The sequence below is a fragment of the Brachypodium distachyon genome, chromosome 2, assembly GCF_000005505.3.
Source record: "Brachypodium distachyon strain Bd21 chromosome 2, Brachypodium_distachyon_v3.0, whole genome shotgun sequence".
Classification (NCBI taxonomy): Eukaryota; Viridiplantae; Streptophyta; class Magnoliopsida; order Poales; family Poaceae; genus Brachypodium; species Brachypodium distachyon.
This window is the reverse complement of record NC_016132.3, coordinates 41,313,288-41,338,620: the sequence shown is the minus strand read 5'-3', so window position 1 is coordinate 41,338,620 and position 25,333 is coordinate 41,313,288. Positions and strand designations below refer to the sequence as shown.

Sequence of the window (25,333 nt, the reverse complement as noted above, 5' to 3'; positions counted from 1 at the left end):
TATATACTTACATACATATTTATACAAATTTGAGTCACGTAATATGGGACAGAGGGAGTATATCGTATCGGCACGCTCCCCGACGGAGGCGGTCGCATTTTTTTGACGTCACGTCTTCTCGCCGCGGTCTTGGCAGAGACAAGCACGCCATTGACACCATTGAAAACATGAGCAATTTACCATGAGATTTAAGTAATAAAGAGAGTAGATAAATCATGATCGCAAGAACATAAATTAAACTAGCTATACAAACTACTACAGACGATGAACAAAACATCGAAGATAAATGGTGCAAATCTAGACAATTTGCTAGAACAAGAAATTGTAGCATCGTGATCTCAAAATGAAGAGACGGAAACTGTTGCCCTTAATCTTGATTATGTATCTTCATGTTTATTTTTATTTGCATGTAGAAGCCGACAAAGTTGCAACATGCTAGAGATGCCTGCCGTGCGATGCGACATGAAGGGGAGATGCCGTTGTGCCATCTTTGTGGCCGTTGGATAGGCAATGTCCTGAGATTTTTGGGGGCTGGGGTAAAACTAGAATCCGGCCCCTTAATATAAACTTCGAGACAATGATAAATATATTGCATCAAAAAACAATACTCATATCAAGTACGGAGTAGTTTTAGTATTGTTAACTTAAAACTTCTAACATTTGCTAGATACAAAGCGATGATCTCAATATCAATGTCATCCGGGGATATTTTTTCTCAACCTAAACAATTGTCAAACTATTTAACAGCTCGTTCCAAAGATTACAAATCACAATTTTATGAAACAATTAGTAACTAGAATATAATACGAAGCTACAAATTTGCTAAATCAATTCAATAAAATCTTACCATCAATTGATTATCACTTCAATTAGTAATTGGATTCTTGTCGCCCAAGTGGAGCATTGGAACGGTGGGGGCCGGCGATGGCCTATTGAACGAGTGAACGATGCCTACCGCCGACAGGCGTCTCAAGCAATCGGGCAGGCGGGCCTGTTTCGGTTGTCTTCTTTTTTTCGCCTAAGGGCCCCGGCTTCATGTAGTTGTGAGTTACGAGATTAGACGAGAGAATCTGTGAGTCAGGGTCTAGGGCATGCATGTGTGCGTCAGTTGTTATCAACATATCATTAGGTAGCCAGCTGGTTGTGTGTAGAAGAAAAGGCCTCTTTGACTCGAAGGAATTTTATAGGAAATTTTGAGGATTCTATTTCTAAGAAATTTTCCCTTTGGCCATCAACTTCCATGATTCTTATACGCATGCTCTCCCTTCTCGTAGTCCATCACCACTATGTTGTACTCCGTCATCGCCGCCGTTCACCGTCAAGGAGTGCTTTAGCGCGACCTCCGATGACGACATGCTATGGCACAATCACCATCGCCAATGCAGCATCCACATCGTCCATGCAGCATTACCATCGCCTCGCCATCGACGATGTGCCATGGGACGATCTATGCAATCTAATTAGATGTTTTCATAGATGCTTATATGTACCTTTGATCTTGTATGCAATGCAATTTATGTTTGGATCTTGTATGCAATGCAATGAATGTTCGACCTTCAAAGGAATGAAATTTTTTTATCCTGCATTCGATTCAGTGGCTCTGTGCAATTAATTTAATTGTGTTTAAAATCCTGAGCGCTGATGTTGGGAGGAAAACACACTAGTGGTCTAAATTTTTTTAAACCGCACGCTCGATTGCTGACGCTTCAAAGCACAAAGAGCGTCAAGAGAGCATATTCTCTCATGCTTTCTTAGGCGTAAAAGCGTCAAAGCAGTAACCTGGGGCGCGCGTGCATTCCTGGAGAATCTTCATGTGACGCTTCTTAAGCAAGAAAGCGTCAGCGGATAATCACCACTAACACTTCTGCAGTGACAAGAGGGATCTCTAAGTGTTAATTTCAGGCTTGGAGGAGTTCACTTTTGACACTTCGCCGAAAGAAGCGTCAGATGGTTGTCCTCATCTATGACGCCTTCCAAAACGTTAATAGTACCCGAGTCATTTCTGACACTTGATTCCTAACGCTTTCTATTTGCGTCAGCTTAGAGGGTTTTGAACGCGTAAGTGATAAGGGGTTTTGTAGTACTGAGGAACGTGAAGCTCATCGCAAAACACGAATCATAGGATCTATGACAATGGATGGAAGAGGCCAATATAGGTCGCTCCACGCCGTCCACCAAAGTCACTGCATCCACGGAAAAATAACGTCTCCTAGGAGCCCACACACCCATGTGCCACCGCTGGCCGGTCCAAAGGACCTAGGTTTTCACCCGAAGGTTTTTCTTAAAGCAACTATTTCTAGTGAGATAGGAGGCCTCATTTACCGTTTGGCACAGGGCTTCGATGCTGACCTGACCCTTGTCAAACCTCCGAGATTGGATGTGAGGCTTCTTGTATGGGTGTGGGGGGTATGTCTCTATATCAGTATCAAATCAATAACGTAATAAGACAAAACGACGATATATTTACTGCTTCTATCTTATAAAATGGATAAAACATGGAAAGGAGGTGTGTATTGGTAGCCGGTGACTAGTAGACAACAAGGTTAGAACGGGCAGATCTTCTGTGAACATGTGAAGGCGCGCATCACTAGGTAGGGACTATATATGGATTGCAGCCGGACACGAAGATGGCAGTGGGGCGAACTCAAACCTCAAACGTGTCGGTTGAATTATGGATAGCAATGGGTACCCGAAACCCGATTACTCGATGGGTCTAGGCCCGATTAGAGTGCGGTTCTGGAGAAGTAATTGGGGTGTTTTCGGACCCGTCAGGTATGGCAGTGCCTTACCCAAACCCGAAAACCTGGTTCAGAATAACATTGAGTTACTAAAATTTGGCCTAGCCCAAATACGGAAATACCCAATGCATAAGCCTAGAAGGCCTCAAGGCCCAATGCATAAGCCTAAAAGGCCTTAAGGCCCAATCCCTCTAATCGGCCAACCCACCCAGCCACCCTATTCCTCGTCCTCGTCCTGAACTCCCGATGCTGAATAACTACACTGGCGGATTCGTGGATCGTGGACTCAGAGTGTGCAACCGAGTGCCGTGGATTACCCACTTGTTATTTGCGGATGATAGTCTGATCTTCATCGATGCATCAGTTGAGGGAGCTGGGTGCTTAAATAATATCTTACAGATGTATAATGAAGCTTCGGGACAACTTGTTAACTGCGACAAAAATAGTATTTTCTTCTGTCCTAGCATTCAGGAGGCAACAAGGTGTTTAGTCAAGGGGGAACTTAATATTCCAGTTGAGGCTTTCAATGAGAAATACCTTGGTTTGCCTACTGCAGTCGGGAAGCTTACAAGTGGATCTTTTGATTATATCTCTGATCGTGTCCGAAGTAAGGTTAATGGCTAGGCGGAAAAAAAACTTTCTTATGCCGGCAAGGAAGTGCTCATCAAGGCTGTTATTCAAGCTATGCCCACATATAGTATGAGCTGTTTTTTGCTGTCCAAGGGGACATGCCAGAAGCTGACTTCCATCGCTTCTACTTTCTGGTGGAGTGGCTCGCTTGATCGAAGGGCCATGCGCTGGATTTCTTGGGATAAACTGACAAAGCCGAAGTGTGCTGGAGGTATGGGTTTCCGAGATTTGCAGCTTTTTAATTTAGCTTTGCTTGGTAAGCAGGGGTGGCGGCTGTTAATGGCGCCAAACTCCTTATGTGCGCAAGTGCTACGAGGTAGATACTATCACAATGTTGATTTCATGGAGGCGGTTGCTCCCAGAACTGCCTCAAAGACTTGGCGTGCGATCTTAGCAGGGCGACGTGCCCTCGAATCAGGACTCATTAAACGGGTCGGCGATGGCTCTTCTATCTCGATCTGGAATGATAGATGGATTCCGGGCTCCATCTCGATGAAGCCACTTGGAGGATTGCAAGCAAGCAATGTGGAGTTTGTGAGTGATCTGATTGAGCCGAGGTTGTTCAAGTGGGATGAGCAGAAAATCCGGGACAATTTCCTTGCACCTGATGTGGATCTCATCATGCAAATTACGTTGTGGCTGACTGCTGGGAGTGATTGGCTAGCCTGGCAGGGTGAGAAATCTGGCATTTATTCTGTCAGATCGGCATACCGAAGTCTGGTGGCAGTGCGTGACCGAACTGAAAGTGCCAAGAGTGGTGCGGCGTCGATTTCGATGGCCAGCGATCAACAGCATTGGAAGCAATTGTGGAAAATGGATGTCTTACCAAGGGTCTGGGTCTTCTGGTGGTGAGTGTTGCGAGGTATCTTACCCGATTATGCAACTCTAGCCCGGCGGCATGTCAAGGTTTTAAGCACCTGTCATTTGTGTAAATCTTCAGTAGAAACACTTTTGCATGCAATGATGGAATGTCCCCATGCACGTCAATTCTGGGCAGCGGCGAGGAATATGCTTCACTTACAGACTCCACGGCTGCATCTGGATACATGGGCAACTGATATTATGTGTCTCCAGAACTTTGATCAGGGAAGAGGGAGTTGATCATCTCTATTATGGCAGGGATCTGGGATTCTAGAAATCGATGGGCGCATGAAGATATTGGTTTTGATGCGATTAAGTCCATTGAATCAATTACAGAGTCGTGATCTCTGTTGGAGAAGAAGGTGGCTGGGAGCTCGGGGAAGCAACCTAGGCCGGCATGTACCTAGCATGGACCGCCAATGGGAACTATCAAAGTAAATGGTGATGGTGCGATCAATGAATCTGATGACCGGGCGGCAGGTGGGATGGTGATCCGGGGCGGTGTTGGCTTCATAGCGGCGCGATGTCGTGTTTACCAGAAGATTATTGATCCTTTGATCATCGAGGCTTTGGCCTTACGGGACGCCTGCATTTTTGTCAGGGAGAAGGGTTTTGCATTTTTCATCCTTGAAACGGACTGTGCTGACCTTGTGCGTCTCTGGGTAGAGAGGAGGAAGCATCGAGCAATTATTGCTCCTATCTTGTGTGAAATTGAGGAGTTAAGTCAGTTTTTTACTAGTTTTGACATTTCGTTTGTTAGGCCTGGGACGAATTTGCCAGCGCATGAGTGTGCTAGGTTTGGCGCCTTGAACGGCGTTGCAGAAGATTGGACAGATGTTGCACCTAGTTTTCTTTATCACAGTCTGCGAACTGATTGTAAGCAAGTTTTAGCAAGTTAATAAAGTCATCCGCTTAACGCGCGGCCCCGTGAAGCAGCCGGCCACAGTGTCGGGAATGCCCACGGGTGGCTGGTCTGGTATGGGTGGATCCGGCCCCGAACCTGCCGGAGTTGAAATGTCTGTGACTAGAGGTTAGGTTGTTATTCACGAGCACAGGCTATTCGAGACAATGATTGCATATAAGACTAAAGCATTAAGGGAGGTCAGGCACTTTGGCGAACAATCAATTGCTACGATTAACAATGCTACAGCATAATCGTTTGCAACGTGTCAATTGTTAAATAATAAACCACAGCATAGTGGAGCAACTTGAGATACCCGAAATATAATTTTGAGCAGCAAAGAACGTTGGGGCAGGCCACCAGACAGCAAGCTCTCGTAGTCGAATGTGGCCCTCCATGCTACATTCCTAGTGTTGCAGTGGGCAGCAAGGCTTCCTATGCGAGTTGCTTTTGCTTGTTCAGTCTCGGCAAATGTTAAACACATGTGAAATTTTGAGAAGAAAGCATTTCAATTTTCAACCCATGCCTCAAAGGGAACAACAAATTCAGTTTAACTCTGGCCATGCATTTGAAAGTATTTCTACCAAGTCCCAATTGAAAATGGTAGAATCATCATGGCCTCATGAGTCGATCGATCGATCTTCGATGGATGATTGCTGGACCAAATGAACTGTAGTAAGGTTTAAGAAGATAATGTACCCCAAAAAACAATACTGCTAAAAGAAATGCACAAATTTTAGCTAGCTTAGCCAAGATGGTGGCCCCAACGTGTCATACTCTATCTAAGTTGTAAAATATACGACTTTTGCTAAGATGACAACTTTTGTCATAATTATGGCGGCTTCTCGTAATCCTTTTTTGTCTTCATCTGTGGTGCGAAAAGTTAAATTTGCTAAGATGACAACTTTTGTCACTAATATTAATGACAAATTTTGTCACTAATATTCAGTAAAGAAATGAAATTTACTCTTGTTTTGACGTAAAACTTACTGTAGCACGATTGGTAGTTCTTCTACGATGCTTTAGCATGTTTAGTCCTCGTTCAAACCAACTCAAAGGGAATGACAGGGTTGAGAATGTAAATTTTTCTTCTTCTCAATCCCTACATTTAGGGGATTTGAAGGAGAATGAAATAGCCTTAGGACTGGCTCGTCTTTCTGGTGTTTTGCCCTGAATTGAGAAGGATTAGAAGAAAATGAACTAAAATCTCTCTCAATCCGTCTCAGTCTTCCTAATTTGAGGGATGAACGGAGCCTTAGTCACTTAGTGAGAACCAACTAGATAATCCACCAACCATTTACACATCACATAGAACCAAAACGTCTCAAAACAAAAGACTAGGGAGCCTAGTTAGCCTAGTAGCACCATCAGGCAGAGAGCCTTGATAGCCTAGTAGCCTTAGCCGGGCCTGAATCGTGCACGTTTCGCCTGATCGATACAAGAGTCCAAAACTAAAACGCGAACAGCGCGGCGGAATTTACTGTTGTTGACCATGGCCGCGCGTGCTTCGCCTCTCCTGCTCCTGCTGCTGCCAGCGGCCATCGTTCTCGCCGCCGCCGCGGCGCCGAGCTCGGCGGCGGCGGGGCTGGACGACCCGGCGGGGCTCCTGCGGCGGGCCAAGGAGGCGGAGTTCATGGACTGGATGGTCGGGGTGCGGCGGCGGATCCACGAGAACCCGGAGCTCGGCTACGAGGAGTTCGCCACCAGCGAGCTCGTGCGGCGGGAGCTCGACGCCATGGGGATCCCCTACAGGCACCCCTTCGCCGTTACCGGCGTCGTCGCCACCGTCGGCACAGGCGGCCCGCCCTTCGTCGCGCTCCGGGCCGACATGGACGCGCTCCCCATGCAGGTCGCTACCTTATGCTTTGCCTTCACCTGTCCTTTCTTGCCCCTGAATTCTAAAGTTTTTATTGGGCCATCGCTCTTTGGCTTGCTGACGCTGGGTAGATGTAATTTTTCTTGGTTTGGTTGTTCGATCCATTTCTATAGTTACTTTATTTGCGATCACAGAATCGCAGGCTTTCTTGAGTACTGCTTTTTATGAGTAAGTTTTTCAGACGAATTGTTCTTCTGATGCTAGGCACAATATATCAGTGAAGTGAGATAGCAACATATCTTTTTTCAGAAATATCCGAAAGCAAACCAGCTGGATTGATACACCTTATTAGTAATATTGTTTGAGAGGTCATATTTCACATTTAAAGGATTGAGATAAAGGTGTAGGAACAGCAAAGTAATGAAAAGCTTGTGGCGGAGATTTGAACTGTAAACAAACCTTCAATTCAGTAGGATTCATATCTTTGAAACTGAGAGCAGGGAAATGCAAACTAATGCTGATAAGTGTCTCAGATTTATTACAAAGTTAGTACAAAGTTGTACTAAACCTGAGACACTTATTATGGATCTGTATTCGGAGGGAGTATTGAAGTTTTGAGTCTCGCTAGATGGCTTGAGGCAAACATTCCTTTTCGTAACAAAAAAAGGGGGGAAATACACTAACTTAGTCCTAGCTAGTTTCCTCGTCTTATGACTAGGATCATACAACATTAGTTATTTGCTTATTGTGGTAATGAACCACGTGAATTGACTATGTGCATGATTAGGCTTGAATCTTGTCCCGAGTGTTGATGAGTCAATTTGCTATATTGCTATTATATAAGTCGATAATAATTGTTCACATCATTTAACATCTGATTGTATCAGAACTAGGTCGCTGTATTTTATCAGAATCTATGCATCAGATCTTTTTTTCCTCACTCTGATATACAAATACATAATTACTTAGGAACTTAAGAATTTCTGGCGTCCTGCTTTTAGACCATACATTGTCTTGAAGGGTAGCATAATTTCTGCTCCCAGTTTTTGGACATTTGTATTTTTTCATTGAATTGTTTATTGGTGCTAGTATAAGTGTTGTAAGCCTCCTCTGGCCAAACTGAAGTATGTTTAGACTTTATTTGGCTGCCATTCACTCACTCTATCCATTTGAAAGGTCATATTACTTAAGTTACCCTTTTGTTCCATTTTCAGGAAAGTGTGGAGTGGGAGCATAAGAGCAAAGTGCCTGGGAAAATGCATGGGTGTGGCCATGATGCACATACTGCTATGCTATTGGGCTCTGCCAAGATTCTTCAGGAGCACCGTGATGAGTTGCAGGTTGGTTACAAATTTCTTTCCGTGTTTCTAAAAAAGGATTGCGTATTCCTCATTTTACAATGAAAAGCTGCAAGAGGAATTTAATTATCTCTTTCAATACTGGAAGAATGTTTGTTGATTGACAGTTCAGATAGGTTCATCATTTCATTGTTTCAGAATTTCTCCATTAACAGTAGTCTCCCAGCAAAGAATTTTAACAAAATGTAGTCATAAGATCGTTCCATCTTAAGCCCCATCATGCTTGCGGTTTCCTACTCTTGGTACAAACTAGTTGCAAACGTTAGATGTTCATGTCACAGAAATGTGGTGATGCAGTATTTTGACAGCTATATCAACTTTCATAGTTCAGGCAGTGCTTGATTCTGTATACCAGATATACTAAACGAATTTTAGTTTCTTAACTAAAGGAGGTAAAATTTGGCATGTGCTTAATTCCCACTCCAGCATGCAAGGTTTTATGAACTGCTTTGGAGATTTTGGCGAATGATAGTTGGAATGGTTTTGGGTTTCTCCTTTTCTCGACACTTCTGTTCAACAGATGCACAAATTTGGTGATTCATTGGTTGATGTTTCAAACCAGCCTTCCGATATCATTTTTTTTATGACACTCTTCCTGGAAAATGTGCGTGGTCATTCAGTTGGTCAATAATTGATCATTTAGCTCTGGTCAGACAGCATACAGCTGCTGCAAGAATTGTTTCGTCCCCACTTCCCTATAGGTCTGTGTTCTTGTCCTACACAAACTAAACCATGTGGCTGCCGAAGTATCTGTTCTTGTTGAGATTTTGCAATCCTCAGCCAAAAAAACAAAACTATCTTGTAGCCATGAAATTTAATTAACCCCGAAATATCAGTGTTATGAATGTCTTGTTATTTACCGTAGGGTACTGTAGTTCTCCTTTTCCAACCAGCTGAGGAAGGCGGTGGGGGCGCAATGAAAATGGTAGAAGATGGAGCTGTGGAAAACATAGAGGCCATGTTTGGGCTTCACGTAGCTGACATTGTTCCTATCGGTGTGCTGGCATCCAGGCCTGGGCCTATTATGGCAGGGAGTGGATTCTTTGAGGCAGTAATAAGTGGAAAGGGAGGGCATGCTGCACTTCCTCATCACACTATAGATCCGATACTGGCTGCATCGAATGTCATCGTTAGCCTTCAGCAACTTGTTTCCCGAGAAGCTGATCCCTTGGACTCACAGGTGCCATTCAATCCTTAAGCTACTCAATTCATTTAATGATGTGTACATCTTATGTGAATTACATAGTTTTTTATTGGCCTTTGCTGTATAGATATTTATGTGATTTAAATGGTTTATTTTGGTGGAAGTTCCATGTATGCTTTCACTCTAGTGTTATATGGGACTAAAGAAAGGGAATAATGTACATGTGCTTGGAATTTACAAGTGAACCTAATGGTGTGTCGGGCTGTCGGCAAACCCATTTGCTAACAATCAAAACTTTTTAGGATTCTGAGGATTAACAAGACCATCTTCTGGAAAACTGTTGGTTCTGATTTACTGCATGCTAGCTAATCATATCCTAACATTTTTTTTCGATAATGAATTACACATCCTTACATGGAAACTGTCATCTCCATAGTTATTAGCATATAACTATCATCAAATGCTTCATCATTCAAGCTTTGCCACCTTCACTCCTGAACTGTTTGATCTAGCTGTTCATGATTTCATGCATGAAACGATTTTCTGCACATTACAGTAATACAGTATTATAGATTATATCTATTCATCATGTTCCCCTTGTCATGTTCTGGGCTGTTATAGGATATAGATATTCGTTACTATTATAGGATATAGATATTCGTTACTAGCACTATTTTGGTAAGTGGGGATATTACTAGTCACCCCTTTAGCATTGCTATATTAGTTAGGTAGTGGTCGTAATCATTCCTCTGTACTCCAGTGTCTTATTTCCATCCATTGGTTGGCTTTGTCTTGCAGGTGGTAACAGTTGGAAAGTTTCAAGGAGGTGGAGCCTTCAATGTTATCCCTGACTCGGTTACAATAGGTGGCACCTTCCGAGCCTTTTTAAAAGAGAGCTTTAATCAATTGAAACAACGAATTGAAGAGGTAACAGCATTAGAACTTAGAATTTTTCAGTGTTTTTTCTGGTCGTTTAGTTCTGTATTCTCTGCTTGGCATTATACTCTCTTGAGTTACGAAAATTGATTAAAAGCTCTAAAATTGAAATTGTGGATTTAGTTTTCATCTTTTCATAACCCTAAAACTGAAATTGTGGATTTAGTTTTCACGGACATGTCGTTCTACTTCACTGTTTTAACGAGATCCTCATTGATGTGGCTTGACTGCGGTATGATATTGCAATTCATTGTTAAACCTTTATGCAAGTTGTGTTTCTTGTCTCAGGTCATAGTGTCACAGGCATCTGTGCAGCGGTGCAGCGCTGTCGTGGACTTCCTCAAGAAAGATCGCCCTTTCTTCCCCCCAACAATCAACAGCCCGGAGCTGCACGATTTCTTTGGGAAGGTGGCCAGTGAGATGGTTGGCCCCAACAACGTGAGAGACAGGCAGCCACTGATGGGTGCTGAGGACTTCTCCTTCTATGCCGAAGCCGTTCCCACGACATACTATTACTTCGTGGGCATGCTCAACGAGACCCGCGGACCACAGGCGCCTCATCACTCTCCCTACTTCACCATCAACGAGGATGCAATGCCGTATGGCGCGGCCATGCAAACGTCATTGGCTGCTCGCTACCTGCTTGAGCACCAGCCTGTTAAAGCTGCCAAGTCGGAACCCCGCGACGAGCTGTAGATGTGCCCCAAATCTGGTTAATGTGAACTGCAATTGATTAAAAAGAAAGATTCTGTGCCAAATCAAGCGGACTCGCGCAGTCACCAGGTGATTGTGCAACAGTTTGTACATAATTTCCTGACTTCTAAGCATTTATCCGAGTCGACTAGTAATCTTCGGTGCAGTACTGGGACAAAATAAAATGCCTCGTCGATAATTTATAACCATTTGGATCTACCATTTGTCAAAGCTCTTGCGAAGAATAAATTTTTAAGCAATCACATGAAATCAGCTTGTGCGCCGGCTGCAATTTTATGCTCGGCAGTTGTCTTTCAGGAGCTTGTATGATGGTAGAGTATTTAATTTGGAGTAATTCCACTTCTGCCCCTCTAGTTCTGACTTCGTGACAGCTTTTACACTAGTCAAAATGTTTTGCTGCATTTTACCATTTAGTTGGGATTTCATGACAATTTTTACCTGTGCTGAAATGAAGCTAAATTCACATGAATCCACTGCTATAAAACTCGTCATTCCTTTAAGTTCACTTTTGAGCTATTTTTTAAATAATGCGAATTAAATAATTATTTTTGAAAATAATACACGTTTTTTAGAATTTTCAAAAATAACTCTCTCGGTTTGTGCCAGGCCGATTAGCTCCAGTCGGCCTGACCGAAGCCGATTAGGGCCTGTCAGCCTGGCCCAAGCCGATTAGTTGATTAGTTCCAGTTGGTCTGGGCGAAGCTGATTAGTTTCAGCTTAAGCTGATTAGTTCCAGTTGGTCTGGGCGAAGCTGATTAGTTTCAGCTTAAGCTGATTAGTTCCAGTTGGTCTGGCCGAAGCTGATTAGTTCCAGTTGGTTTCGCCCAAGCCGATTGGAACTAATCATCTCCGACTGAACTAATCAACTTCCCCAAGCTACTTAGTTGCATGTTTAAATCTTCCCCAAGCTACTTAGTTGCATGGTCAATGCATGTTTAAATGAACATAGCTTGTGTTTCGTCCACAAACTTAGCAATTCGACTGAAATTTAGAGAGCAAATTAACAGAAGCTGGTTACAGAACGGAGCCACGATTGACTGATGGTTACAGAACTGAGGCATGATTGGACGAAATTTTTTATTTTCAGTCCAATCGTGCCTCAGTTCTGTAGCCAGTTTCTGTTAATTTGCTCTCTTAATTTCAGTCGTGTCTTAATTTCAGTCGAATTGCTAGGTTTTTGAAAGTTTTGAAAAACGCTTATTATTTTCAAACATGATTATTTAATTTGTATTATTTAAACAAAGTTGGCCACTTTTGACGCACAAAGCCAAAGCGTCAGGAGGAGTCATCTCTTATGCTCGTACAGAGGAGTCAAATCATCTCTAACCCCTGAGATAAGGAAGCGTCGGAGGAGTGGTCGCACTTGACTCTAAATATCTCTCTTCTCTGAAGGCGGAGGATCTGAGGCTCTTTTTATGTGTCCACGTTTTCCTATCCTGGCCGTTGGTGTGTTGTGATCGCACCCGTTCGTTGTTCCAGCGCAGCCGCCCCCGTCCCTCTTCTCATCCCCACCACTGCAGCTGCTGCTTCCTGTCAATCCGGCTTCCTACGGCCAAATCGCCGCCGCCGTCTCCATTCTCTCCGCAGAACCGGCGCCCCTTGGTGGATCTCGCATCGTACCTGCAGATAGGTGGCGGCACTGGGCCGGCAGAGGCAGAGGACGCGGTGTGCGCGCTGTGTACTGCAGTGAGAGCCAGCCTGCAGAATACGGGGGGCGCTGCTGGTCAGGGAGCGGAGCCGCGCGTCGGCTCGGCGGCTTGACGACGCGCCGGGCGGAGATGAGGCCCGCGGCGTCTGGACACGCGGCGGCCTGGCGACGAGGAGACAGGGGCTGGAAGCGCGGCCGTTGGAGGTTATCTCCTTCCCTTTGTTTGCGCTGATGCTTGAGCACATGAATTTGTTCTAGGCAAACGAGGGATTACCTACTCCCACACCGCGCCTTCCTTCCTCCTCCTTCTCTTTTCTTTTTCTTCGTGTTTTCACTCGGTAGGTAAGTGATGAAGAAGATCCGCCTGTCGAAGCACAACGACACGTTCTAGCGGACTGCTTACCAGGAGGTACTCTAATTACCAGAAGCTTAAACCCTCGCAAATTCCCCACTCGGGTAACAGCTGTCTCGTGGGGACGATTGGTTTGGTTGGCAGCTAATGGATTCTGAAGCTTTTGTTTTCACGCTTGCTCTGCAGATATATCTGATGGCGAGCCTCTGCAGCAACCCCCACATCATCGAGTGCAAGGACGGATGGGTCGACGAGGTAGTGCAAGTACCATTCGAAAGCAGTAAATTTGGTTGGGATTGTTCGTGCTCTCGATTTATGACGCCCAGACAGACTGAACTTACTGCGTGGTCACTTGCAGAGGACCTCTGCGTGCATCTTTACAAGTTGTTGCGAAGGAGGTGAAATGTAAGCTCTTGCCGTTCGCCTTCCTTGCCACCACATGTAAAAATTCTCCGTTTTGAGGTATGCGCTGGTTTTTAGTTACTGATGACTTAATTAGGGGTTCACCAGAGCGGCGAGATCAAGAAGGCAAGGGGCGTCCTATTTTCTGAAGAAGTAAGAACACTGGTGTAGTCTGTAGTGTTTACAGTGTTTACACCTACAGACATGAGCAGTAGACAAGGAATTGTTCAGAGTTCAGAAACTTACCTTCCTGTTTGGTACTACTAATTGTGTTATCTGAAGAGGGTTTGCTGGTGGTTCACACAATTGCTATTGTTCCTTAGCTATCTGCACTGCAATCGTGTGCTACGCCATCACTTCAAGGTAAAACTGCCGGCCTCGATGAGTTCATTTGTAAGGTACTACTACCATTGCCTAACATTTCCTTGTCTCCTGTTGCATTTGCAGTGTTCCAATATCTTGTTAACAAAAGATCGACAAACTGCAAGCAAAGTTGTCGAAGCAAAAGAAGCAGCTCTCTGCAGATGCCTGAATATCCTAAACTCCCTTCACCTATAATTTTAACCTGGTGTTAACTATATTTACTTGATTCATTTCGATAGAGGTGGTCTCTTTTTGCCATGTATCAAAATATTCACTTGCGACGGGTGCTGAGAACCTGGCCAAGGGAATACAGTGGTGCGGCGAGATGATGGTGGAGAGCCTCTGGTGGGGGAACAAAGGCCTCGGGAAGAGGATCCAGCCCGGTGATGCTGACGCTGAGGTCAGCCTGGAGATGTTGAGAAGGATAAAAAGGTTGTACTTTCTTTATAAATTTCTATATCAAATGTGTTTCAAGTTTCCAGTCATACAAATTTATCCAGTGAGAAATGCTTCAGGCTTTGGGCACATCACAGTTCATGATAAGATAATACAGTGTGCCGTCATGGGTTTGACTTTCCTCTTCTTAACTCTTTGCGACTGACCTTGTTGACCTTTGTTGACTTCCCGTGAAATTTGAGCATTTAGATGATTCTGATTGGAGATTGGATCAAGTTTCAGTTCCAGTACTTTTTGGTGGAAAACAATCTAAATCTAAATCGCTCAAGGACATGCATTGTTGTCTGATGAGATTACCATCTTCTATAACAGGTCCAATGGCTTTTGCCGAAAAGATTGTCTTGGCTGTGTTTGGGGTAAATTATCAAACTTATTTTTGTTTGCGGAGGCAAGTTCTAATTAGGTTTTATGGCCAGAATTGTGTTCATGCTACTTCAAGTGAATCTGGTGCTTCATTTGTCCAAATTCTGAATATCTCTTTGGCATAGTCTTGCCACCAATCAGTCTAATATATTTATTTAAGATGCCATTGTCTAGGTGTGAATATGTAAATATATTCGTTGTCAAATTTGTTCTATATTGGTCTTAGCACTGTAATTAAGAGTTATATCTTCAGTCCATTGAAGGTATTTCTTTCATCCAGCGAGCATTACCCTGTGCACTTTCTTTGCACTGTCATTAGGAAGAGATGCTAAGCTATATTCCGGAAAGATCGTTGATAAACTCTACGGCGCAGCAAAGGCCGCTATCCCATCTAGTACTTCTGATGGTTCCTTGCCTAAAACTCGTCAAAAGTGACTAGCACATCTAGGACGCTTGGTGTCAACTCAGACCCTTGTCCTCTAGGAAATTTCAGAGATGTGTTGGTACTGCTTTGACGGTCGTTTTGAAGCGTAGGAAGCATCAGGGGTCTGTATGTATAACCGATCGATTAAACACACATGATATTTACAACAAATTAGTACAAAAAAGATCTCGTAATATTTACCAAAATTATTGACAAAAACATCGCAGCACTAATTTTTTTTATACAGATCATTTTTTTCCCCATACGATCATTCGATCGGGTTCCATTATCAAGATAACGGAACAGAGGTTCACGCCGCCGAGCAAAATAAGTTGCTGCCTGCAGGGGCAGTCCAGCACACACACATACACAAAAGCCCACTAAGGGGAAGTTCAAAGTAGGAGATCATTACATGCAATACAGAGGATCGCCACATAAAAGTTTGTTGAAAAAGACTAGCTGCGACTTGAACCATCAATGACCATCTTCCTTCAGGTGTCAGCCGACCTCTCCTGTGCATCTTCGCCATCATCTCGCCCCTGGATTCTGGGTACATCGATCCTTGCTTGAGCTGGATGGTGCTTCAACGCTTCCTGTTGTAAGGCAGCAGCTCCCGCTCGCAGACGATCATCATCACCAGCCGTGTGAAGTCCTGCCCAATATTTCATATATGCACAAGCCAGGCAAATTATTTCAGCCGGTGATCTAATCATTTTTTTCTCAAAACAAGCTCTATTTCGAAGTTTCCACAAAGCCCAGCACATAGCAGCTAACCAAGCCACCTGAATGTTTCGCCCAACCGTTGTAGATGTCTCCATCCACCAAAAATAATGAGAAAAACAAGTGGGTCGATTATTCAATCCCAGCATCAAACCAACAACACTCCAGGTGTATTGCGCAGCGGCACACTGGAAAAACAGATGGTGAATTGTTTCCTCCTCGGCACAAAAACGACAAGTAGTGTCCCCTTCCCAATTTTTTTTTTTAATATTATCTTTAGTTGCTATTGCATTGTACCAGATTAACCATAGCCAGATTTTGATCTTTAATGGAATTTTAGCTTTCCAGATGTGTTTAAACGATCTGTGTGGTCCAGCATAGGTAAGCATGTCATACATCGATTTAACCGTGAATTTACTAGTTTTAGACCAGTTCCATATTGAAGTATCTCTTTGATCATTTAGAGGCACACCCATCAACTTATCTCTCAGCTTCCTGTAATTCTCCTGTAGTTGCTCATCCAGCCACCTCCTGAATGTCAATCTCCATCTCCTAGCAGCTACCTCATGTACTGTCAGCCCCACCTCATTGGAGATATCATATATCCTAGGGAATTGCTGAGCAAAAGATATTTGGCCACACCAAGCATCCCCCCAAAAATCAGTTAGTTTTCCATTTCCTATGATCACACTTCTCCCCTTCAGATATAGATCTTTAACTTGCAACAGATTCTTCCAGCAGAAGGAATCATGAATTCTGTTCTGGATGTTATATATGCCTTTGCCTTTCAAGTATTTCTGTTGGATCAAGTCATGCCATAGTCCTGACTCTGCCTCTAGTTTCCACCACCACTTGCACATCAAGCTGATATTGAATAATTCTAAATTTTTCACACCCAGCCCCCCTTTTATCTTGGGTCTACATATCAGTCCCCACTTCACTAAATGATATTTCCTTTTTCTCTCCCCACCCTGCCACAGAAATCTTCTTCTGATCTTGTCCATTTTGCTCAGGTTAGTTTTAGGTAACAAGGTCATTGACATATGATAGATGAGAGTAGCTGTTAAACAAGCATTCAGCAGAGTTACTCTGCCACCAATGGACAAAGCTCCCCCTTTCCAACCTGTCAGTCTTTTCTCCAACTTATCCTCTAACATCACCCAGTCAGCCACTTTTATTTTATCAACACTGACAGGCATTCCCAGGTATCTTATAGGCCACTCTCCTGTCTGACAATTAAACATCTCAGTATAACCCTGGCACTTCTCATCATCAGGTATGATCATCATAATCTCACTATTTAGGAAGTTTAGTTTCAACCCAGACATAGTTTTAGCAAGACATTCAGCACCTTTATGACTCCCAAAGTATGGTCCAAGGACATTCAGCAGCCAGATTGAACAGGAATGGTGATAGTGGATCCCCTTGTCTGACACCTTTATGACTCCCAAAGTATGGTCCAAGGACTTCATTAACTTTAACACTTAGTGTCCCATTAGTCACTATTGCTTTGATCCAACCCAGTCATCTATCACTAAAACCTTTCATTTGAGCACAATGGAACAAAAATTGACAGTTGACTTTGTCATATGCTTTCTCAAAATCAAGTTTCAGCACCACCCCTTGTTGTTTACAGCACTTGGCTTCTCTGAGTATCTCATTCAAAGCTAACACACCATTCATAATGTTTCTCCCTTTTATGAAGCCATTTTGACAAGGATTAATAAGCTTGGGCATCAAAGGGCCCAGCCTAATAGTCATTCCCTTGGAAAAATATTTGAACAGAACTTGGAGCAAGCATGTGGGTCTATATTTTTGGATGGCATCAGCATCAGCTCCCTTTGGGATTAAAGTAATAATGCCATAATTGATTCTGCTCATATCAACTGTTCCAGCATGAAAGTCAGAGAAAAGGTGCATCATATCCTCTTTAATAATCTCCCAACAGGTTTGATAAAATTCAATAGGAATTCCATCAGGACCAGCTGCTTTATTCTTCTCCATGGAATCAAATGATGCCTTTCACCTCTTCCTCTGTAAATGGCACATCAAGCATGTCCTGTTCCTCCAGAGTTAATCTTTCAGCAGGTGCCCACATGTCCTCCCTCAACTGACATTGAAAACCAACAGCATGGCCAAAAAGTTTTTTGTAAAAATCTGTAGCATGTTCAAGTAAAGCATAAGTACCCTGTATCACATCCTCCCCATTTTGTAAAGAAAAGATGGTGTTCTTCCTTTTCCTGCCATTAGCAATTCTGTGGAAGTAAGTTGTGTTATTATCCCCTTTCTGAAGCCAGTTCTGCCCAGCTTTCCTCTGCCAGTATTCCTCTTCCTCATCATATATGTCAAACAAAGCAGCATTGATATCACCTCTCCTGGCTAGCATCTCAGTGGATAGAGGTTGTATTTCCTCTAGATCATGTAGCTCATCAGCTAACTCTTTTCTCCTTTTGTTTAACTGGCCCCTCAGATTATGTCCCCAACCTTTCATAGAATTTTTAACTTCTTTCAACATCCCCTGTATGATCCCAAGGCTATCTCCAGCTTGAATAGGTTCCTCCCAGACTTTTCTAACTCTTTCCAAAAAGTCAGGGTGTTTGCACCAGCTAACATCAAATCTAAACTCCTTCTTTCTTTTTGGTTCAGCCTGTTCCATAGTGTCAATGATTAAAGGATTATGATCAGAGAGCTCTCTAACTAATTTCCTCACAGTCATCAAAGGGAAGAGATCCTCCCAATCAGAACTTACCAAGATTCTGTCCAATTTCTCTAAAGTAGGAATAACATGATTATTAGACCAAGTAAATTGTCCTCCACTCATAACAATTTCCCTCAGCTCATGAGTATTGATGATAGCATTGAGCATATCAGTTTTCTTACATCTCCTTCTCCTGTTTCTATTTTTATCACTATCAAATCTTAAGATATTAAAGTCCCCTCCAACTAGCATGGGAAGTTCTTGATCTCCACAAGCAGCTCCCAATTCAACAAGAAACTCATCTTTCCTTTCTTCCTGAGCAGATCCATACACAATAATAACATAATATTTCAACTTCAATTTCGTATCCCACACCTTCACTTTGATATGATATCTCCCCATGGAGTGATCAAGAATGTCAAATCTTTCAATCCTGAATCCTCCCAAAATGCCCCCAGATTTCCCATAAGATGGAACCCATTTCCAGGCAAATTGATTCAAAGGATCAATGCCCCTAAAGAAACCAGCAGTGAAAGTCTTCCTCATTGTCTCCTGTATGCCCAGAAAATCAACCTCCAAACCCTGTATCACATTCTGCAAATATGACTTAAATCCTTTTTTACCCACACCCCTACTATTCCATATGAGCCCAATCATAGATATTTAGGATTTGGTTTTCTTATCCTGACAACAGGCAAAGACTCACACTCAGAGTGAGCTGAAGCACCAGTCCCTACAGAGGAGGAGACTGGTCTTCTCCTGTTGCCAGCCTGCTTCACCTTGCACACATATTTGCATTTCTTTTGGGGTTTTTTAGATATGACAGGTGTGAATCCCTCTTCATCCACATGATCTTTTTTCCAGTCTAAAATGATTACTTCCCCATCAGCAATGGCAATGCCCTCAGCTGGTTGAGGTTGTTTTTTTTTTAATTCAAGATTATGTCTAGCAATTTCTAATTCTTTCATGACCTGAATAGTATCTAAAGATAAACTATCAACATGTATACCAAGCTCAAGAGCTCTAGACTGAATCTCATCATCAGCAAGAATAGCAAAAGAATTAACAGAATTTAAATTGGTACCTTCCATGGTTCTTGAAGTGTGAAGTGAAGAAGCATGAGCTGCACCTCTTGTATTGCCTCCACCCATGTTCCTCAATCGTTCACTGACCCTGATCTGTGGTATCTAAACAGCAAGAGCATCATGCTGGGAAATTGGGATGTCCATTGCCCCCTCCACAAAAGCCTCCTCTTGAACCTCTTGAGATATGGGAATATCCTGCTGAGAATCCTCCTAAGAGCTGAAAGGTTGGTCAACAACATGCTCCAACTCATGAATCACAGTTGTTGGAATTCCAGTATGCACTTCTTCACCCACTTCCACAGACATGCCACTATGACCTTCAGAACTACCAGATTGAGAAGGTGCAGAACTGCTACTATCAGCAGAGTGTTCCACAACAGGTTGCTAGCCTGCAACATCTCCATAGGTCCCAGCCCACATGTACCTCTTATCACTTCCAGATTTCAAAAGCTGTGCCATGAAGCTATTGAAAGATATGTTAGCCCCCCCCCCCCGGTATCCTGAGCATCTCCTGTTATCTGGGCCATCAAAGGGTCAGTCATTGCAAAAGATTTGGCCACTGTATGTTGAAGGTCACCAAGCAGAGGAACCTGATTATGCACCATAATTTGCATCTGAGCATTAGTGCCACCAGAAGAAGACTGTCCAGGATCTCCAATGCCAGAAGGACATTGGCTGAAATCCCCATAACCTAGCAATCTAACTCTGTCAGCCAGTGTTAGCTCCTCCTCATCCTCTTCCACTTCCTCAGCAACAGGAGCTAGAGTTTGGGGTTGTTGAATAATAATGCCTTTGTTTTTCCTTTCGAAATCGTATGGAATCATGGTCATGCACTGGTTATGAATATGAGAAGAATCCACTGTAGAGCACCCAACATTGGTTTGTTGAGAAGCAGTAGTAGTACAGGTATCCCCAATCCTCTGTCTCTTTGGTGTTTGAGCATCAGAAGTAGTACCCCCACCAACATACTAAGGCTCAATACAATCAAGTCCGTAGCGTCTACCGATTTCGCCATATCCCCATTTTCCTTTTTTTTTGAGACCTGGATTCCTTGCGTAATTTCATCCATCTCTTAGTTTTTTTGGAATCGTTGAATTCATCACTCGACGTCATCTAGCAGTTCGATTCAGACACCTGAATCTCCGTATTCACCCTGGCTGGTTCCCCAGGTAACTCCCTGGTGTAAGTGAACTCATAGATGCCCTCCTCTATCTCCCCCTCTCTTGTAGCAGGGATCAATGACACATGTTTGCAAGCAATCTGAACGCTGACATAAGCCTCATTAAATAAACTGCTCCTGTCAACTCCTTTGACCTTGCCCACCAGGTTTCCCACAAAGAAAGCAATTTCCTTAGTTCTAAAACTAGATGGTATGCCCCCTACCCTAAACCAGGCCACCTGGAGCTTAGCTTTGGGCTGAATATCATCTCTCCATTTCTCCACTTTCATCAGAGCATTAGCAATTGAGCGCATGGTCACACTTGGGAAGTAAGAAACATCAGACAACAATTTCTCAGTGGGAAAGCGTACCAGGAATTGAGAATCAGTGATAGATCTAGCAAAAAAGCGCCAAGTGCATTCTGGCCCAGCAAGGCCCTGAAGCTTAGCTTCAATATCTCTGGCACCCACCGGCCCCTTGATCACAGTAATCAAGCCATAGAACATTTTCTCCTTAACAGCAACACTAGCCCTATGAACTGGAATCGAATAAAAGCCCTGATCAAATTCTGGAGAACCATAGTATGGCGCCACATAATCCCATGGTTTCCGTTCAGGACACTGCATCACCTCATTTCCCAAATTATCGCAACCCCCACATCCCAGAGGGATGTGAGGTATAGGTATCTCCATCACAGGCATCACAGGAACAGTTTCAGAAACAACTGCCCTCTTATGTCCATAACTTTCCCCCGATGAAGCTAGAGCAGAATCATACCTCAGATTGGCAGACGAAGTGCTTGCAGCCTGACCTTCCCGAAGAGCACCAGCGTGACCTCTAGCCAGAGGAGCCGATGGCAAGGACGAACTTGAAGAGGTAACGTTGGTATGTCAGATCTCCCTCCGATGCCCCAGCCGATCATAGGCGGCATGGTCGGCAGCTTCCTCGCGGCGCCTGTTCTCGAGAGCCACCTCGCGGATCCGCTGCTCCTCGCGCATTCGCAGTTCCTCGTGCTCCTCGCGCTCCACCCGCTCCCGTTGCAGCGCCTCCAGCCTGCGGATCTCTTCTCCCCTCCGGATGTCCTCCAATCTGCAACGCTCAGCAGCTTGACGGCGCTCTTTTTTACGGCGAAGCTCATCCAACCTCCGCTCCTCCGCCCGGCGCTCAGCGCGGAGGAGATCTGCTTCCCGACGGCCGTTCTTCACAAATCCGTAACTCAGGAACATCTCGCCAATCTTGCCGACCGCGGCCTCGACCGCGCGCACCACCTTCGCGTCCGGGACGCGGCAGAGATCTCCGATCCCCTTGGAACTGTCGTGGTTGTAATCGACCTCTCTATCTCTCTCCATGTGTCGTCCTGGCTCACGAACTGGAAGTGGAGGAATCGCCGCAACAGCCGCGTATGACCTAGAATCGCCCGCGACGCCGTATCTCACTGGTGGAACCGAAACAACTGGAACAGATGCAACTAGGCGAGTTGGAACCCTAACAAACACCACCCCGCATCTTCCTAGTATATGCGATGTCACGCCAAACCCGGGATTCGCTGAAACCCTGGTTCCGTGGTCTGGGAATCCCGCAGCCACCTGTCCACTGGAATGGTCCAATCCCACCTCCGACAGACCTCCATGGTGGCCAATCCCCACATCCGGCCCATGAACATGCACCACCACACAAGGCTTAAAAGGCCTACTGCCACGAAACTTCTCCAATTGCACCGACGGCAATGGCGGACCCGGCACCAGCCCAGTCTCCACAAGAATTCGAATTAGGGTTACGGTATGACTCCAACGGTACACGGAGCGCCTCCGCCACCCCCTGTGTCACACACGTGTGAACAAATCTCTCCAATGGTGCGTGATTCGTCGAAGATCGACCAAGCGACCAGCGCTGACTCTCAATCCAATCATTAGTCACGAGACGACCACCATCATCCGCGATCGGGAGATCGCCCGTCCCTTCCTGCTTAAAATGGTGCCAAGCCTCCTCATGACGAGCCCTCGCGCTCTCGCTCTTGCACACGCTCTCGCTAGGGAAGTTGGTTGGCTGATAAGAGTCCCTTATACAGATCATATATAATATGTACATAATGTTTAGTTCAAAACAGTGCGTGATTAACATTAAGAAAACTAGCTAGAATTACTAGCAGTACACATGTATAACCTGCGCCCATGGAGGGTTAAGCAATATAAAAGTTCTAAAAAATCTTGAAATTTCTACCACGACGTCATGACAATAGTATAAGATGATTCAACGCTGCAATCTAAAAAATACAACCGTATGCATCCGTGACAAAGAAAACATGGAATTTCAGTTTGTTAGTGGATATATGGTTCGCACTATTGAATCATCTTATACTATTATAATGATGTCACGGTAGAAGTTTTTTTTTTAAAAAAAAGCTTTCATTGCTTCTAACCTGCGACCCTGCCTGTTGTCGCCATGTGCCATTGTTGGCAGAGCCGCTCAGGAGAGCGGCATGAGAGGGATCTTGAATCTGCATACGACAAACCCGGGGATAAGCTTAGATTGTGCCCTCTGTAATAACGCATAACGGCGAGACGGCCTCTCCAGTGTACCCAGGAAGACAGGTGGAGCGGCGAAGTACCTTGATCATTCCCCTTGATCACACTTTTTCGCTCGTTCAACCATTTTAATGCTAGTTTGGCTGCTGCTTGTTGTTTCTCGACATTTTTCCACCTTCAAGGTCGGAGCTCTCGTACCCTCTACTAGCGCAAGTTCTCCAGCCCGTCGTGCACGGCAAGTTCGCCAGGTCGGACAGGGCAATCGGATTTCACCAACAGTTTGGTCGCTGATGGGTGCTGACCCTACGGGCTACGGCTGAGGCCTGAGGATGCTCCGTGCTTGGGTCACGTTTCAGTTCCATGCCGTAGCTACCAAGCCATCGACACGTATTGTCCGGGCGTGATAGCACCGACTCTCGTAACGGCTCACGGAATCAACCCTTTTTATTGACCCACGGTTACAGTACAGATATCACACATGTACATGATTCTCTGTGAACTGAACGAGACAGAGCAGTAGTTTTCCCTCCGTAAACCGATTCTTTTGTTTAACGATTCGCAGCTTGTCAGTTGAGCTAGCGATGGCCATGTGTCCCCCCCACAGGCCCACACACACCAAGGTGGCCGCATCGCAAGTTCGCAACGAACGAACCCAGCCCCAGCCGCCCGCCCATGTGAAGCAGCCAAGGAGGGACCGCCAGCCAGGCATTCTCACGCTCACGCACACAGCGTGTGCTTGCTTTTAAAACCGTCCTTCCTTCCCAAAAGAAAAGAAAAAGAAGAGCTGGCCTGGTGAAACCTCGCAGCCACACGCTTTCCTTTTCCCACCACTCTGGTACTCCAAATATATCAGCTCAACGAAACAAGACGAGATTGTTCGTCAAACTCTTCAAGAGATTAATCTGGAACCAAGTTTCATTGTGATAACTCGACGCGCATATACATAATAATAATAATAATAATAATAATAATAATAATAATAATAATAATAATAATAATAATAATAATAATGCCACCACTGTCAGGGGGTGAACGCAGTACGTCACATTTGTTCTTCCGTAGCAACGCACGGGGCTTTTTGTTAGTAATAATAATAATAATAATAATAATAACAATAATATCGTAAATTCATAGCAACCCTGTCAGAGGATGAGACTTGTACGGACATGAGTGAGATAATTAGTGACCTCAAACCTTTCAAACAAGAACCAAATGGAAACCCTAACAAACACGAAAAACAGATAATCCTACCAACAGGCCACACAGACGCGCACCTCCCAACGGTGAAACTACCTCCACAAGGCTAAAACTCCTGACACGACTCGGTATCAGAGCATCTCTAGAAGATCCCGCATATACTGGGCTGACAAATAACCATAGAAAAAACGCGATCCTAAACAAATACCTCATATTTGCGAACTCCGTATAAAAAACTGCGGATCAACTGAACTTCTCCACCCAACACGCTATATCTCTAGCTTTCCACGTGCTTTCTGTTCCTTGCCCGTACACCGCCACCTGCTTCTCTTCTGACCGCCTTTGATGGCCAATTCTTCCTCCTGAGCCCCTCTCTCCACCTCTCGTTTTCTCTTTTGCTCCCAGTCCCCCTATCTGCTCGTTTCTCTTTTCGTCTGCTTGTTTCTCTCAAATGGGCGCCTCCAATGGCGGCGGCGGCCGCCCACGTGGGCTCCAATGGCCGCCATCGCCACCCCTTCCAAAAACGTGATGAAGAAGGAATGATGGGCTCCTGCAACGCTAGGTCGCCATAACCCTCCTGCCAGTACCCCCAATTTGTAATCAACTTTGCTTGCTTCTATGTGGCTCTGCACTGTTCTCTCCCCTAAATGGCCAAATCTGATAAGGGGTGGCCCGATCTTCTCGTTGAGCTCGTTGTTGATGGATGATAACTCGCGATACGCTGACAAATCTCTGGTTTCTCCCTCATTGCCAATGCAACAATTCTCAATCCTATTTGATATTCGCAACACCACATGCTTGCACACGTAGCCGCCGACCACGAAGCGGTTCTGCAATCTACAA

General features: G+C 44.5%; 2 protein-coding genes and 1 long non-coding RNA gene across 6 annotated transcripts; 2 read left to right on the top strand and 1 right to left on the bottom strand.

The window, feature by feature from the left end:
• The first annotated feature begins 6,526 nt into the window (after positions 1–6,526).
• Positions 6,527–11,347, top strand: LOC100836150 (IAA-amino acid hydrolase ILR1-like 1). The gene is made up of 5 exons (XM_010233627.3): positions 6,527–6,979; positions 8,161–8,286; positions 9,170–9,484; positions 10,247–10,375; positions 10,673–11,347. Exons 1-5 carry the CDS (start codon positions 6,623–6,625, stop codon positions 11,078–11,080), a joined length of 1,335 nt encoding a protein of 444 aa, XP_010231929.1. The 5' UTR covers positions 6,527–6,622; the 3' UTR covers positions 11,081–11,347.
• A 1,167-nt stretch (positions 11,348–12,514) lies between these two features.
• Positions 12,515–14,896, top strand: LOC100830313. Of its 3 annotated transcripts, XR_730801.3 has the most exons (6): positions 12,518–13,155; positions 13,285–13,353; positions 13,457–13,503; positions 13,598–13,863; positions 13,948–14,295; positions 14,632–14,896. It is a non-coding gene; the product is annotated as an uncharacterized LOC100830313 (long non-coding RNA). The 3 variants fall into 3 exon arrangements; XR_001405898.2 differs by lacking the exon at positions 14,632–14,896 and having other exon boundaries at positions 12,515–13,155; positions 13,609–13,863; positions 13,948–14,523; XR_001405897.2 differs by lacking the exon at positions 14,632–14,896 and having other exon boundaries at positions 12,517–13,155; positions 13,948–14,523.
• Positions 14,897–15,277: 381 nt separating this feature from the next.
• Positions 15,278–22,414, bottom strand: LOC106866079. Of its 2 annotated transcripts, none has more exons than XR_002963427.1 (2): positions 19,609–22,398; positions 15,278–15,758 (listed from the first exon to the last, which is right to left on the bottom strand). XR_002963427.1 is itself a non-coding variant. In XM_024459366.1 (2 exons), exons 1-2 carry the CDS (start codon positions 19,642–19,644, stop codon positions 17,835–17,837), a joined length of 1,308 nt encoding a protein of 435 aa, XP_024315134.1. In that variant the 5' UTR covers positions 19,645–22,414; the 3' UTR covers positions 16,082–17,834. The 2 variants fall into 2 exon arrangements, 1 of the variants encoding a protein (XP_024315134.1); XM_024459366.1 differs by lacking the exon at positions 15,278–15,758 and adding an exon at positions 16,082–19,106 and having other exon boundaries at positions 19,609–22,414.
• Positions 22,415–25,333: the final 2,919 nt, after the last annotated feature.

What these genes read in the sequence shown, in the direction of transcription:
- LOC100836150 (XM_010233627.3), top strand. Translation starts at nt 6,623, where the DNA reads ATGGCCGCGCGTGCTTCGCCTCTCCTGCTCCTGCTGCTGCCAGCGGCC. An exon ending in TGGACGCGCTCCCCATGCAG is followed by an intron (nt 6,980 to 8,160) that starts GTCGCTACCTTA and finishes TTCCATTTTCAG; the next exon opens with GAAAGTGTGGAGTGGGAGCA. An exon ending in CTGATCCCTTGGACTCACAG is followed by an intron (nt 9,485 to 10,246) that starts GTGCCATTCAAT and finishes TTTGTCTTGCAG; the next exon opens with GTGGTAACAGTTGGAAAGTT.
- LOC106866079 (XM_024459366.1), bottom strand. Translation starts at nt 19,644, where the DNA reads ATGCTTCTTCACTTCACACTTCAAGAACCATGGAAG. An exon ending in CACTTCAAGAACCATGGAAG is followed by an intron (nt 19,107 to 19,608) that starts GTACCAATTTAA and finishes AATGTGATACAG; the next exon opens with GGTTTGGAGGTTGATTTTCT.